The sequence below is a fragment of the Globicephala melas genome, chromosome 11 (genome assembly GCF_963455315.2).
Source record: "Globicephala melas chromosome 11, mGloMel1.2, whole genome shotgun sequence".
In the NCBI taxonomy this organism is placed as follows: Eukaryota; Metazoa; Chordata; class Mammalia; order Artiodactyla; family Delphinidae; genus Globicephala; species Globicephala melas.
This window is the reverse complement of record NC_083324.2, coordinates 30,637,630-30,654,213: the sequence shown is the minus strand read 5'-3', so window position 1 is coordinate 30,654,213 and position 16,584 is coordinate 30,637,630. Positions and strand designations below refer to the sequence as shown.

The window sequence follows — 16,584 nt, the reverse complement described above, 5'->3', positions numbered from 1 at the left end:
TGGTGGGGGAAAAAAACCTTAAGCAATAGAAGAGAAGCTCATCTCCTGACTGTTGGAGAGAAAAGATAAATGAAGCCACCGTGATCAGTCCAGAGCAGTGCCTGTAGGTTACAGTGACAGGCCAGCTCGCCTCCGTCAGGCCGGCTGAGCCAGTGTGAATCGAGGTCAGTGATTATTAATCATCTGTCAAAGTCTACAGGGATTTATCGGATAATGATAGTTATAAGTATGTTCATATCGCACAAACATGTGGCAAGGCTGCAAAGGATTCAAGCCCTAACACAATCTGCAGGACATTTTAAAAAATTCTGGATAAATGTTAAATCATAAAGCAAACAGGTTAGAAAGAAAACCATGCCGTTCATGACTGTTTGGTCAGTCTAGAATTATTTTCTATATTGTTTATTTCCATAAACATTTGGAACCTTACAGAGCCTTTGACCACCTTCCCTCCTCCCCCCTTAATTTACCAATGAGTTATAAAAATAGCAAGCGTAATCATCATTTGAAACGCAAGACTGGTTATCGAGTCCATCCATATGAACAGACAACCAGAATGTAATCACAGCTTACTTTATAAAACCTGTTCCTGAGCAAAAATATCTTGAGCTGTTCTGAAGAATCTACATGAACACATACGTAGATGTGCCTAAGGGACAGCTCTAAACCCTGCAAACCAATAGACGGCATTTTAAAATAAATGACTGAAGACTGTGAACGGCATCCATTTTGCTCGGTTTGGCAGCATGTAAGTTTACATGCTAGGAAACATTACTCAACATGAATGAACTGTGAAATTGTTTCCTCCTCCCAACACTCCTTTAAATTGTATTAGATTATGTTAGCCATTTCTGCACATTGTCATACAAGCTGTCAGTGCCCCACGACGCAGTGTGGGTGAACAATGGAAGCAAGGGCCCCAGCAACTGAGATGCTAAGTGTCCATCAGAATGTTAGGCAAAAATAGCGGGAAATATCACCCCCGTCCCCCATGCCTACCAAAGCAAGGGGAAATGGCTTTGTTGCAAACCTAGACACACGAGGGAATATGATTTGGTGAACCATGTGTATTTCAATCCCCAGATTGCAAACTTTTCAGGAAATGACTAACATTGTATCCCACCCTCCGTCCAATATCAAGCATTGCCCTATGAGTGCAAGTGAACTCTTTTACTCTAAGGAAACCACTATATGAATATATGCAGAGTTTTAGCCATTTTTACCCTAGAGATAACTTTTCAAAACACAAATTTGTCTGCTTCGTGGACTGCATACTATCTTTAACTTTACTCATCAGTATATAAAACTAAGAAGGTAATTATGGTACAGAAATAAAAATCTTTCCAGAATAAAATGTAAATAAAAGACTGGGCATATTGGTTATTCTGTTATATTAATAAAGCTTGGGGATACTGGTATTCTGTTATATTAATAAAGCTAACTGAAAGCTGACTCTCTAAATATGTACATATGTGGGTATGAGTACATATAATTTACAAATCTTATGTTCTTAGGTCTCTGGAGTAGTTGCAGATATTTCACTGACGCTAACGTGGCCATTTCACCTCCCAAAGGGCACCATCATACTCTCCTCTTGGAGGATCTGCACACACATGTCCCCGATCCCCGTCATGTTTGCATTATTTTGATCACAACAACACTTAATTCAGGAAATCTAGAGCCTTCCTGCTTCTCATGTGTTGCTCAGAGCTTCTGCACACCAAACTTTCAACAAGGTTCAGCGAGATGCTTGTTTATCCAAGAGGGTAGACTTAGAGACTTACCTTTTCATTTCTTATTTTTTCAATAGTCATTATTAGTATCTTTTAACTTCAAAGTTTAATTTTAAAGTTCTGTATTGTAGGATCTAAAGCATGGGATACTATTTATAAGAAATATAATACAACTCTTAAGAAGAATCATATCTCTCAATTTTAAATTAAATCACATGTATTACATGATTCAGTTTATCCCATTTTTATATGATGATCCATGCTGACCTCATAATTTTATCATCTTCTTTATTTATGGTCCAATAATGCCTTTCTGCCAATTCTCCAAGCTACTGGATTTATGAGCCAAGAGCTAAGCCATGTAATCTGCAGATTTTCTGAACAGCCATATAATAATTTTCTAGGAAACTGGTGGATAACCTGCTGGAAAATGGTGTTGGCAGCATTTTATTTTTTGCTTTGAAATCTGGCTTTTAATTTTATTATGTGAAAATGTAGATTAATTTTTCATAAATGAATGAACATTTAATTGGTTAAATAAAATATGCTGTCTGTTTAGCTGGTGAATTTTCTTATGTTCTATCTTTGGGAATCAAATTTTAAAAGAGATTTAAAATCCAATACTACCACATCTAAACATTAATTAGTTAATCGAATAATATGAGGTATGTTTCCTATATAGGGCAGTGTTCCCCTTAATAGTGGAACTGGTTTTCATATGGAAAGTCTATAATGAGTCTCATCAAAGTCACAAAATCATAAATCTGTAAGTGACCTCAGAGAGCTTGTTGTAACTGAAATCGTTTCCTTTACACATGAGGGTGTTCTTATTATTAGGTCTGAACAGTTTGAGAGGCTTGTCTGAGATCATACACTGGGTTAGTAGCAGAAGTAGGATGAAAATTAGGTCCCCATTTTCCTTTTATTGAAACAAAATGCTCCACTTTCTAACATCACTTTCCATCACTTTCATTTACTCAGCTTACAAGTCGTGACTGTTATAATTTGGACCGAAGTTGGATTTCCAATTACCTTGAAAGCTTATTCATATATAGATAAAGAGTTTATTGGTCAAATCTAGATGAGCTGCAAGATTGCAAGAGACATATACGCATATCAAGAGATAACTATTTTGAAGAACGTTTAAACACCTTTTTATATACACTGAAATTACAATCTCAGTTTTCAACTCCTTATCATATTTATTATGACAGTGACAATTCCTCCTACTAGGTAACATGCAAGAATGACCAGATCAAGTATATAGACCAGAAACATGTAGAAGAGGTTACTAATAAAGAACACTTACTCTACCTATGTCATGAATATTCTGGACCCCATTAAAAGTCCTGTAAACCACGTATGTGGTTTCCTGGTAGCCATGTTAATTTTACATGGCTTGGTTGGTTGGCTCTTCATTGCTGATTGGACCAGAAGTGGATACTTGGCCCAAGCTAGGCCAATCACATTCTTTCTCCTGGAAAGTAGGAACTGGGATTCAGACATAGACTGTCAGCCTCAGCATGTATTTTGAAATGTAATATGTAAACTCAAGACAGCTATATGTGACTGAGAAGTAAAGAAAGCTGGTGCTTAGAAGAACTGAGCAGATAGGAAGAAGCAAACAGAGATGGGGTGAGGATACTGCCTGCCTGCCTCTCTGCTTTCTAGTTCCTAGTTTCAGATCCCTCCTGAGGCCTGGCTGCCCTTGGCTTCCACGATACAGCCCTGTATTCTTATTTAACAAATTCCTTCTGCCTGTCTCTCTCAGGTGAGAGAGCTTGATAATGAGATGAATTTAGATAATGGGGTGCATTAGTTATTATAATAACTAATTAGATAATTAGTTATTATAATCTTATGATAACTAAGATCCTGTGGGTGGAGCCCAAGATAGACTGATTTTCAGTAAATTCTTGGTATTTAATAAACAGTAATAAAGTGATATTGACTTATACTGATAAACTAGCTTATTTAGCTATTTTTAGAAAGCCATATAACACTACATATATTTCAAAACTTGAATTCAGATTCACTTATCTCTAATGAGCCTAATATAATAAGGTTCTTCTATATTGTCAAATGACTCACGTGTCAATGACATTTTTGAAATAATAAAATAATTTTGAGATTACGAACTTTGAAATTACGAAAAAAGAGAATGGCCACTTGAACTCATATTAGCTATCTTGATGAATGTAAAGGCACCAGGTGATACAAAAAAAATTCATGCCTAAAATGTACTAAACTTCAAAGACCTATTAAGATGAAACACCTATGAAAATAGAATAATACTGAATAAATGAACACTTAAAGAGAGCTTGCTATGTGACAGGAACTGTGCTAAGGATTTTTCATGTATTATTAGTCCATATGATCCTCCCCAAAATACTACGAGGTAATTATTATGCCTGAATTACGTTGACTTAAATGATTTTCTCAAAGTCCCACAGCTAGTAAAAGGCAGAAGTGCTATTTAAACCTAGTTACACTATTAACCATGAGACCATAGTCTGATTAAGAAAAGTAGGCTGAATTAAAACATCTATAGAAAAGAACTTTGGAAGCCCTTTGGAAGTTTGGAAAACAATTTCATGAAACCAAGAAAAATGCACAGTCAATTCCTAAATAATCTTAAAAAAAATTTAGCTTATTAATGATTCTTACCGGGGGTTAGAAGGAGAAGGTGGATTCATTTCTTTCTGATAGTGACGACCCTGGTTGACAGGCTGTAAAAGACAAAACATTTGTGAGGTACTAATCAGCATAATGCTCTTTACAGGTACTTTCACATGCACTCTCATTACTGTAATTTTTTCCTGAGAAACAACCTGTAAGAAGGGGCTGGTTTATTTTACAAAAAGTCGAAGGCTGTTTGGGAGACCCAGCAAGTAACAAAGCGGTATATGTAAGAAAACACAGGTTATCAGTCACTGGACTAGACAGCATCTATGGCGTAATTAAAGTTCATGTGTGGAATCCTCCTCCTTGTGGAAGTTTTATACTGTTAACAAAGTTTGCTATTTCTAGATACAACAAAACAAAACAAGACATCTCCTGGAACTAATGCTGTATAGCAAGTATTAGCAATGACCTGGAGACCCGGAGATATAGAATATATATATTTATATCTCAATGTTACTAAGTTTGCAAGGATAACTTCTATTTTCTTTTTGGGTCTTCATTGCTGTGTGCGGGCTTTCTCTAGTTGCGGCGAGCGGGGGCTACTCTTCGTTGAGGTGCACAGGCTTCTCATTGCAGTGGCTTCTCTTGTTGTGAAGCACAGGCTCTAGGTGCGTGGGCTTCAGTAGTTGTGGTGTGCAGGCTCCATAGTTGTAGCTCGTGGGCTCTAGAGCGCAGGCTCAGTAGTTGTGGTACACAGGCTTAGTTGCTCCGTGGCATGTGGGATCTTCCCAGGCCAGGGATCGAACCGGTGTCCCCTGCATTGGCAGGCGGATTCTTAACCACTGTGCCACTAGGGAAGTCCTCGATTTTCATTATTGGAATTACACATGTACATCTTAGGTCAAGGTGGTCATTTTCCCTGAGTGTATAATAAAACCTCAAGCATTAATCAGAGAACTGCAAAAAGTAATGCCAATACCTGACAAAAATATGAAATCTGAATTTCCCCCTCCGCAAGAAATCTTTAAGTTACTACCTTTTTCAAAACATAGGTAAACAGCTTCATTCCATGCAAGCTTTAAACACTTGCCTCCAATGGAACTTGATGTTTTTCCTTTGTTCTATAAAGGGAGAAAATTTCATTATATCTGATAGAAATTCTCTTTTTGAATATCACCTCAAAGTATTTTTCTTATGTGGTTAACAACCGTGTAATTCTAATATGAAAATCATTTTTAACATTTTCATTTTCTTACAATTTGGAATTTGGTACACATTTTTGAACTGCATTTAGAGGGCTTCTGTTACTTCCTTACCTAATGGGTTTGGCGTTAAGGTTTTCTCAGCCATAATGTGGACCCATAGTGCTGACCCCAACTGAAGAAAACAGCGTAGCAATGATGCCTGTACATAAAAGGCACATAGTCCTTATTTTCCACATATTCCTTATTTTAATGGGTCCTAAAATATTAATGACATGGGTGATGGGAATTCTTTAAACTGTCTTCCTCTATAAATAATCTCTTGGAAGTGTTCCTTTAATTTAAATCAAACACCCTGTCTAATAATCACAGTCACTTAGCCTATCTGTGATGCCCCATGAACTTGAATGTACTCAGATACTTTGGTAATTGAACCAATATCAATGCATCACCATTTCAGTAATAAGAAAAAACAGCTGGGAGAACAGTGGAAGGAAAAACATGTCATAAGACATATTTGATCTCACTGGAGAAATAAGACTTCCAGCAATTTGCAAGTGAAATTTAGTTCTATGATTTAGGCTTTATTATTTCACAGCAAAAAAGGAATTAGTAAGCAAGGGGACTAACAGGTTCTCCAGACAAACTCACAGTGGTGCAGAAATACTCCTGATAATACATTCATTAGTATTCGTCCAGAATTTCACCTGTACTCAGGCCTCTAGTGAATGGATCTCTGCCTATTTACTTTTAGAGGCATTTAAATAACTCTCTATGCATCACAGTCCTCCTATTCAGGTAAATTTCCATTTTCTTAATTTTATACTGATAATTGTATTTTATACCTGTCCCTAACCCCCTTATTCCCAATGACTTACTCCAGTCTCTGGAGAACAGAAATGGTTACAGAATCCTATTTGGTTTGTGACCGAGTTCTTACACAGACTACATAGACTGGCCCTTTCATGTTTGCTCATGTTTATATAAAACAGATCCAATGAAACAAGCAGTACAAAAGAACACTAAAATAAAAGATTCACATTCACATGATTTTTAAGTGTTAGAAAACAGAAAAATAATCAGTGGAAACTTTTTGAAGTAGTAAGGACTGCTGACATGAATAGACAGAAAAGTAAATGAAAAAATTCAGTTAAAAATAATTGTAGGGTAGTAGAACTCACTCTGAATATCCAATTCCTTAGTTTTTACTATTGAAAACTAATTACCAAGTTTTTACTCCCAAATATTTCATTCAATAGCCAATTTAAATTGAATAATAGCAAATCATGGCACAGCATTCTGACTCATACGTGTAACTGCTGTAAACTGACTTATAAACCATAATTGCTAATGACTCTGTTGGGCAAGGATGCAAGTCTTGCTTTGAAGTGGGTACAATACAAAACTGGGTGATCCCAGTTCCCTTTCTCGGTACATGTCTCCTAATTTCATAATCAGACTCAGGGACAGGAAGGGATATGGCAATGATGCAGCTAAAAGGTTCCTTCAAGATATTTCAGCTCCCATAACTTTGCTGTGATGCTTTCAAAGGGCAGAGCTTTCACTTCAATGATGTCATTTTGCTTTCCCAGGCCCAAATAAGAATAAATGGGAATGTGCCTAATGGCTTCTAAAAGCTCTCTGAACATGGTGGGGTGGAGGTAGGGGGAACAGATGGGCTTCTGAAGCCAGATGTCCCCATCCACGAATGGAATAGATACATTTCTGTACCTGTGCAGCAGTAAACCTATTTCTACTATTCTAGGTAGGTAACATTCCATGAAAGCACAAGTTAAAAAAATAAAATTGATTTTGGAATTCAGCCGCATTCAGAGAGTTCCATAAGAAGCAGCAAAGGAATAATAACTAACTCCTACAAATAACTATGACAACAATAATAATAGCAGTAACTGATATTTATTGAGTACTTACTCTGTGTTAAAACCTTGATAGGTATTATCTCATTTGATCCTCAGAGCAATTTTATGAAATAGATAGGATTAACAACTCCATCTAACAGAGGAGGAAATTCAGACACTGGGTGTTAACCTAAGGTCATGTCAGTCAGGAAATAGTGGGGCCAGAATTTGAACCCAGGCAGTCTGATTCCGTAGTTTACCCTCTGAACCAGTAAGCTGTAGTGCTTAACCCAGCTCAGGGGTTCACCTAAAGTGGTGAATACCTAAGTTTCTGAATAACAAGTATGACAAACTCAGTTCAGTTAATGGCAGGAAGAAAAAGTAGTCCTGAAATACATTTATTTGATATATATAAGACTATCTCCTTGCCATAAATTAAATTAATTTGATTTCATTCTTATGACATGTCACTATATATTTAAAATTAAAGAAAATAAGTTTGTCACATTGCTAAATTTGGGACAACATAAGATATAATAGACAATACTCTAAGAATGAGAAAAGTTTATTTCATGGGGTGACTTTCATAGTCACTAAACACAGAACAACTCGCACATTTCAATATTTTCTCCTGACAGCACAGATATTACACTGACTCTGATATTAATTTTTGTATATTATTTCTGTGGTGGTATAAAGAACAGCTGCTCATCTGATTTATCTGCAGCTTAGCACAATCAACTACTTACGCTTTTAGTTCAGGACCATTAAAAGAAAACTAATACCCAAAGAGAGCTAAGAAGTTAATGAATCTACAGGCCAGAACAAATTAAGACCTATTACCTGTAAAGAGCCTGAAATGCCAATGTATTACATATTGGACACATAGCAACCAGCAATCATCGTGTAAAAAACACTGATATGCTGATGAGCCAAAAAACGGAACAGATCCTAGAAACTTGGGACCTTGTCCTTTTGGTGGCGCTGTTGCTATGCACTAGTGTCAAAAACTACACTCACGCGAAATTAACTGCCACCGAGCACAAAAAGCTTTGCTTTTCCATAATCAAGCTGCTAGAAATTTTGGGGTGAGGGAGAGAATTGAAGGCTAAATTAAAGGACGGGAGATAAGATAATCCTGCCATGTTAAAAGGTAAAGGCAATATTTTTCTGTTGTTATGTAAAACATATGAAAATGGCAAAAATGTTGCAAGGTTAATCAAGACCATAAATAACTTGTTAGAGAACCTCACCATATGCTTGTAATCCTATTAAGTGCATTTTGCCTCGTTTTTCTCCAGATATCATGCTCTGCAGTGTGCCGTGTTGATGGATACATGTGAGGATTTTTTTTTTTTTAACAAGCTGAGGAGTCTTACATGCTTGATATTAGGTTATGGGAATTGTTAACTTGAAGGAATGATGGCTTTGAGGCATCTGCTGACAGGGTAGCATGCACATGAGGCATACTTTTCTTGAATCTAGGTTAGAGGTGGGACCGAGAAATAATGAAATATTGAAATAATGAGTTTATTTGTCAAGCTCTGAGGGGTCAGTCTGAATTCTAATGGTTAAGTTCACATCAAAACAAGCACAACAGAACATCTGCCCATTCTTACAGCCCTCAGTGGTCATAAAAAGGGAAAATATCCTAGAAATCTTTTCTGATCACTCAAGTGGCCCTTTGAGGAGAACATCTTTGGGGGAGCAGCATATTACAGTTAGCGTGAGCCTACTCTCTTAGGCACTGGGCACACGCATTCCATGTACACATTCAATTCGCACCATGCCAACACGATGAAGGGCCTTTATTATTCCCATTTTATCAGTGATTGTGCTAGCAAATGGCAGAGCTGGGATTTGAGCCCAGGCTGGCTGATGTAGAGTCTAAATTCTTTTGGTCATCACTTGAAGCTGTTTCTATTAACAACTATTCCTCTTCCTAAAAAGAAACCACACCACACATACACACACACACCCCTCAAGACATAGTTTTATGCTGTCAATCAAAATCCTTCACCAAAATAAAATTCACTTAAGAATCCATTATAACTAATTCCTAGTTTTCTTCCTAAGGCTGCCTAGAGCCCAGTTTTTGAATAAATCTCACGAGGGCTACTCCTAACAAAACCCTCCAAAATTGATTACTTGTAGCCTGGTTTCCACAGAAGTTGTAAAGTATTGTTTTAATTGAATTTGGTTCTAAGTTGGAAACTTTGAAAAATCTGTCTGTCAAAGGCCAATGGTTTTCTCAGTAGGCTTGATTTATTTAGCAAGAGATGCCTACAAAAGCCAATTTGCTATGAGAAATACGGTTACATTTAATTACACTTTAAAATGACTAATTTATTATATCTAAACACCTTTTAAATAGTACATATTACTCTGAACTGTACAGATGCTGAGGAAAGCTGAGAAACCAAAGCTTGCAGTAAACACAATAGATTTTGCTAAAGACTGCATTTTGCTCTGCGTTGGCTTCCTGGTTTGACTGCAGTGTTTCTAAAGTCATTAGGTAAAGATGCCAAACTGAATGTGACCTGCCTAAATCTTCTTTCTAAACTACTGGTCACCAAGTCCTGCCCAGAGGGAGATTTTTTCTTTGTGTGTATATTTAATATCCATCTATCAAATCTTAAATGTAAAATATTACTAGCATCATTCAGGACTTATTTAAGCAAAGCACAGCTGATGTTTATTTTGGAATTTTGATGAAACGACCTTAACTTTAGAGTAAAAAAGGAATCTTTTAATATTATTGATTGATTTATTCAACCAACGACTAACAACCAGCAGCTACTGAGCGTGACCTCATGCCAGGCTCTGTGCTGGCTGCCAGTCCTGTGCCAGTCCTGTGTCTGCTCTGTGCCAGTCCTGCCTTCAAGGGGATCACAGCCAGGCCTGAGGGATATCGCTAATAATGGTTACCTGATGTGGTAAGTGCTATCACTGAGCCTGAAGATAACGGGAACCAGAGAAGGAAGAAAACAATTCTGTGTAGGAGGGAGGGTTTCATGAAGCTGGGACATCTGAGTCGGGCCTTGGAAAACAGGAGTGTTCAGTGTAGAGAAGAGGGATGGAGGGTCTCCAGGCAGAGGAAAGGGTATGGGCAATGGCATCACTGACATGATGTGGACAAAAGGAATGACAGTGATGGGCAAGCTGCAGTGTAGCTAGAGTATGCAGCAGTCTTGTTGGGTGGGGGATGGGTAGTGATTATGAGGGAAGTAAAAATTCATTTCAAGGTGATGGAGAAACAAAAGCACAAAGAGGAGGTTATCTTGTTGAAGGAGAGAATTAGTTCTGCTCCTTTCAGAACTCGGAGTCCATAGCATATTGTACCAATCAAAAAAAATACGTGGAGTGAATTTACGTGGGATGGATAAGCTAGGTTGTGGTGAGAGTTAGCATGGAGATAATCCTGGCTCTTGTGGCAGAAAGGACGCTGTGTCTCTCAATGAGGCCTGGAGAAGGGTTAAAGAAGGCTTTGGAGCTAAGTCTTAAGGGATAATCAGGTACAAGGATATGTGCAGAGTGCCCTTAGGGAATTACAACTGGGATTAAAGGATGGAGTGAAAGGTGGGGAGCAGTGAGAGATGTGCCTAGAAGGGGGGCAGGTCTCAGATCACGGGGGGCCCTGTAGGCCAGGCTAAAGAGGCAATGGAGAGTTATGAAAGGACTTCATGCAGGGAAGAGATCAGATCAGATCAGGGCTTTAGAAAGATAACAAGTGTGAATAATAATGACAACTAATCTTAATTTATTAATTGCTTATTATGTCTCAGATACAGCGCTAAGTGCTTTACAAGGTTACACAGCTTGGATTTGAACCTTGGCTATTTGACTTCAGAGTCGATGTTCCTAACCATCAGGCTACAGTGCTTAGACTGGAGGTACCTTAGTATTAGGAAACTGCTGAAGGAAATTGGATAAGAAATGAAATGCCAGGGCTATGGTATTAGATAGGGAGGGTTAAGATGTAAAAAGGAGAGAGGATTCTCAGGATTTGGAGACCAACTGGGTACGGGAAATGAAGGAGTGGGAGAAATGGAGATGTCTTCCAAATCTCTTGTTGAAGTGTCAGTGTGGAGGATCAGCATGGAGGATGGCGCCATCACTGTGATACAAGAAAAAGCAGGATATCGCTGTGATAAAGTTATGCCTTCTTTCATTTCTTCTTTTTCACTGCTCTGGTACAACTTTTAAAGAGAAGGTCAAGAGCTCCCAGAAACACCATAGTGGTTCTTGTAAATTGCTCTATTTAAACTCAATATGAGCAACAAGATTCAGGGTTCATTAAGGAATGCACTTTTCCATTTGGTGATAGTTCCAACATTGAAATAGACTGAATTTGATGTAATAATAAACATATCTTATGAATACCAAAGGTAGATTTTTCAATGATTTTCTCTGTCTAAAAAAATAGACTGGTTTCAATTTCTCATTTGGTCAAATAAAGGCGTTATTAAGTTCATTACCAATGGTTATTTTTGGCTGTGAACTTTTAGAGCAAAGTAGTCGTCATGCATGAGGACTTCAGTCCTTGCCAGAACAGGACAGTGATGAGGACACGGTACCCAGGGCAACCAAGAGTTCAGCCTTTTCAGTCTTAAATAATCATTTCTCAGCTTGCTCTTTGTAATGTTGGGTCTCTGAGCTACTTCATGACAGAATGACCTTGTTCAGGAGGCCACTGTTCTCTTTCTTACTTTTGGTTTAAATGACTGCTAAGAAGTATTTTATAAGAAAGGAATATTTCTGTTCCATTGTAAACTGCATTGGCAAAAATCTGCAACTTACTCTTATGTTCTTAGCTCTGGCTATAAGAATACTCTGAGTAACTAGCACACAGGGGTATTTTTGCTGGGTGGGTAGATACTCTTTGGGACCAAGGCTGCTTGAGGTGTTATGTATGCTTGATCATTCAGTTTAATGAAAGCACAACTAAGTAAGGCAAGAGAAACCTGGAAAGTGGGCAAGGTGGGAAAAAAGAACCCTGAGGAAAAATTAATATCATTTTTCCCCCCACATCTACTTAGAACCAATTTGAATTCCTCCTCCATGAAGACCTGTAAGTTCCCTCCAAAGCAGAAATCTCAACTTCTGCTAGATATTGGTAGCACTCATTTGACAATTAAGTCACAGATCGAGAAGTCACCATATCATGGTGTTTGGAAGCTTAGAATTGAGAGTCATGCCAAACTAGTTCTGTGTCACTTTACTCAAGAGCCTCAGTTTTCTCATCTGGAAATGGGAACTCGATAGAGCTTACCACATAGGATAGCAGTAAGGAGTAAGTTAGAAACACAAGGCTCAGTGTCAGGGCCTCTGAGATTTCTAACATCTACAAAGAAGTTGGAGACCTGGAAAAAAATTTACTTTAAAATAGAAAAAGAAAACTGAAAAATTGATATTTAACTAAATACTTAAAACATAACATATCCACCGTCAACTACACTTAAACTCAACCTTTATGTAATTTTATATAAGCATGAATCAAAGTTGCACCATTTTATATTTCCTTTCAAAAATTGTCCGGTAAAAAAGTTATATTTACTGTTGGATGAAAAGTGCATTTTAATATGTTTGATCTGATGTTGAATGTAGCATTATAGGTAAATGTTCCTTCGGCCTATGGAGATCTTAAAATGTTTTTAAGTGCTTAAAGAAATGGTAGCTCTAATTACCATCATTATAATAATGATTTTATTATTCTGTCTCATGACATTTCTTACGTTGCACAGGACTGTTCGTGGATGTTTCTGCTTTGTCTTTCCAATTAAACCATACGATCCTTGAGGATCATAGAGGAGAATGGACTGAGTCAAGACACTGGGCTTTGCTCTGGGCTCTACCACTGACCAGGTATGGAAGCTTGAGCCCAGAGTTTAGTTTCTTCACCTGAAAAACAGGAAGACTTTGGCCTGCTTCAGGCAGTCTGCTGGTCTATAGAGAGAATGATGGGTCATATTTGAAAGGGCTTTAACTGTATGAACATATAGGAAAATACAAGCTGCTGAAGCATATGCAGTGCCTATCATGGCCCTTAGGCACAGGGAGGAGTCAGCATAAATCCAGTGACTTCTACAGAAGGTTCTCTGCTGCTGCCATATACGAACCAACACTTCATATATCTATAGTCTCCTCCTTTCTGTTTGTTCATTTAACAGACACTTCTTTAACAAGTGTTGAGCCTGCTTTATGTGCCAGAGTTTGTGCTAGGAGGTGGTGATACAATGAGATACCCAGAGTCTACAGTAAAATTGTTCTTTTTCTTTCAATGTATGGTTTTATATATCACCACACAATGAACATACCTTATCTGAAGGTAAATAAGACGATTTAAGACAAGACAATGCCCCCAGACTTAAAACACTATTTCAGAATAGATTTCATAGCAGTGTCCTCATTTGGCCCTAGTTTTCCCAGGCAAGGCTGGGCTTTGTGACAAAGGCAGTAAACAAAGATGCAAAACCCTGGACTCACGGGTGGCAGGCAGGAGTTCCAGGTGGTTGTGTCATCGCTGCTGGTACTTATGCTGACATTACAGTTGTCAAGCTGGGATGCGCTCAGGCCATGGGGAGCCCCAGTATCCTCCAGCTCTTCGTTCTGTTGCCGCCGTAGGCTTGCTAGCATTTGCAACTCAGATTCACTCATCTGGCTGGGTTGATAGTTTCTCCAGTCATATTCCTGACCAAGAGAGAAGAAAGTGACACAGCAAAGGGTCACTTGGCCTTTCTTAATTTTATGGGCTACCAAAAAATGCTACTCTACAGCCTTAACCCCTTCAATGGCTCCCGATGGACAGAGGCCCAGATCCTTAATATGCCTTTATATGATGCCTGTGCCAGCTGCCTCGCCTTGTCTTTTCCTCCTGACGTGTCAGCCACACTTCATTTAGGTCCTCAAAAGCATCGAACTCATGTTTGTCTTGGTGCCTGTGTACATGCTAGTTCCCTGTGTGCTAATTCCTAGGTGTCCTTTGGGGCCCAAATTATGTGTCACTTCCTCAGAAAAGCTTTTTCTGACAACCCCAAACTGGATCAGTTCCTCCACATTATGGGCTCTCACCGAATCTTAGTGTTCATTTTTAGCGCTATCACAATTGCAGTTATGTAACTGCTTCTGGAGTCCACAGGTAGTCTATGAGTGCTACAAAGGCAAGCACCATGACCGTCTTACTGTATTTCTCACATCTGTTGTCCAACCAGTATTTGAGGATTGACTAAATAAACAAAAATTCAAAGCAGTTTCTAAAAAAGAAAAATAACTTTCCATAAAAAAGTCCAGTTTACAAGAGAATTGATCATTTTCATCAGTGTGAACATTATGAGCAAATAAATTCAACTTACAGTAAGATTGAGAATGACTAATGCTGTTAAAAGCCATCAAATAAAATACGAACTGAAGATAAGAACATGTAAGGTCTGAAAGCCAGAAAGACCTTGGAGCTACCATAAACCCTTATACTCACACGGACTTCACTCAATGTGTAATCTGTCAAGACTCCTACTACAAATCTTTAGAGGCTAGTATAAGTATTATTTCAATGTACAGGGAAGAAACTGGCATATGGAATTTTCAAGCCCTTTCCTTTCTCTCTGGCTTAAACCAAATTTGGTAGCTAACATTAACTTCAACATTGCTGAAATGTTAGCATCACATATGAATGAGCAGTGTGATTTACATCCAGGACTGGCATATAACTTGAAAACAATCTCGAAATATTTTGGTACATCTAGAATCAGTGATTATGCTCAAAAAGCTTTTTTCCATGATATACTAGAATTTTTAAGATATTCAAATCTCTACACTTATTTTCTTGGAAGACCCTTTGAGATGGCTACTGCCTTCTTTTCTGCCTCATAGGATGTAAAAAGTTAAGAAAATATAATTTGGAAAAAAAATTCTTGGTGTTTCTATGACATTAAAAGCTTTTTAATAAAGCATTATCATCATCATAACTTGGGGGTTATGAAAGCTTGCAATCTAATAATGTGATGTGGAGATTTCCTGGAAAGTTGCCAGTGGAAACTCACTTAAATTCTTACAGTTCATGGCTCCAGCAGCTTGGCACCCTGAGAAGTCATGCAATCTCTAATAAGAGATTTCATGAGTATTTAATATGCTTTGAGAGTTCTTGGGACAAAACAGATATCACAAGAAGAAAAACAAAGTCTATATTCCAATGAAAAACACTTTAAAAAAGAAGAAAATAAAAATAATTTAAATTCCAAAGACATAGGAGAGCAATAAACAAAAGATGCTCAACATCACTGTCACGAGAAAAAATAAATCAACATGACAATGAGGTACCATTCACATCCACTAGGATTGTTATGATACAAAAGATAGACAGTAATAAGTGCTAGAGAGGATGTGGAGAGACTGTAATCCTCATACACCACTGGCTGTGAATATGAAATGGTGCAGCCACTTTGGAAAACAGTTTCGTGGTTCCTCAAAATGTTAAACATGGGCCATGTGGCCCAACGATTCACTTGTAGGGATATATGCAAAAGAAATGACAATATATGTGCATACAAAAACTTACACACAAATGTTCATAACAGCCCCAAAGTGGAAACAACCAAATGTCCATCAACTGATGAATGGATTTTAGTTTATCCATAGAATGGAGTATTATTGGCCATAAAGATACATGCTACAACATGGATGAACCTTGAAAACATTATGCTAAGTGAAAGCAGCCTGAAGCAAAAGGTCACAGATTGTATGATTTCATTTATGTGAAATATACAAAAAAGGCAAATATATAGAGATAGAAGAGAGACACGTGATTGCCCAGGGACTGGGGAAAGAGGGAATGGGGAGTGATCTCTAATGGGTATGGGGTTTCTCTCTGGGGTGATGTAAATGTTCTGAAATTAGACTGTGGTGGTGGTTATAGAATGTTGTGAATATACTAAAAACTCCTGAACTTTATGGTACATGAATTATACCTCAATTAAAAAAAAGTAGTTCAGTAATCAGATGTGAAAACAAGACTAGCCATTTGACTTTGGGATCAATAGTAAACACGTGACTTGCTGTCCTTCACTTCAGTTTTTCTGTCAAGAAATGGAACTAAACATTCTAACGTGTCACATAGGTATGTTATTTGGCTTGCATTGACAATACATGCTTTTACAATGAAAAAGGAAA

General features: G+C 37.8%; 1 protein-coding gene across 12 annotated transcripts in view; it reads right to left on the bottom strand.

Moving 5' to 3' along the window:
- Window positions 1–16,584, bottom strand: part of CFAP20DC (CFAP20 domain containing) — a 352,715-nt gene that overhangs the window by 132,075 nt on the left and 204,056 nt on the right. For all 12 annotated transcript variants that reach the window (XM_060308448.1, XM_060308451.1, XM_060308450.1 and 9 more), the window contains 2 exons: window positions 13,906–14,109; window positions 4,401–4,462 (listed from right to left, as the gene is read on the bottom strand). In XM_060308448.1, coding sequence (XP_060164431.1) covers window positions 4,401–4,462; window positions 13,906–14,109 — 266 coding nt within the window. The remainder of the gene's footprint in view (window positions 1–4,400; window positions 4,463–13,905; window positions 14,110–16,584) is intronic.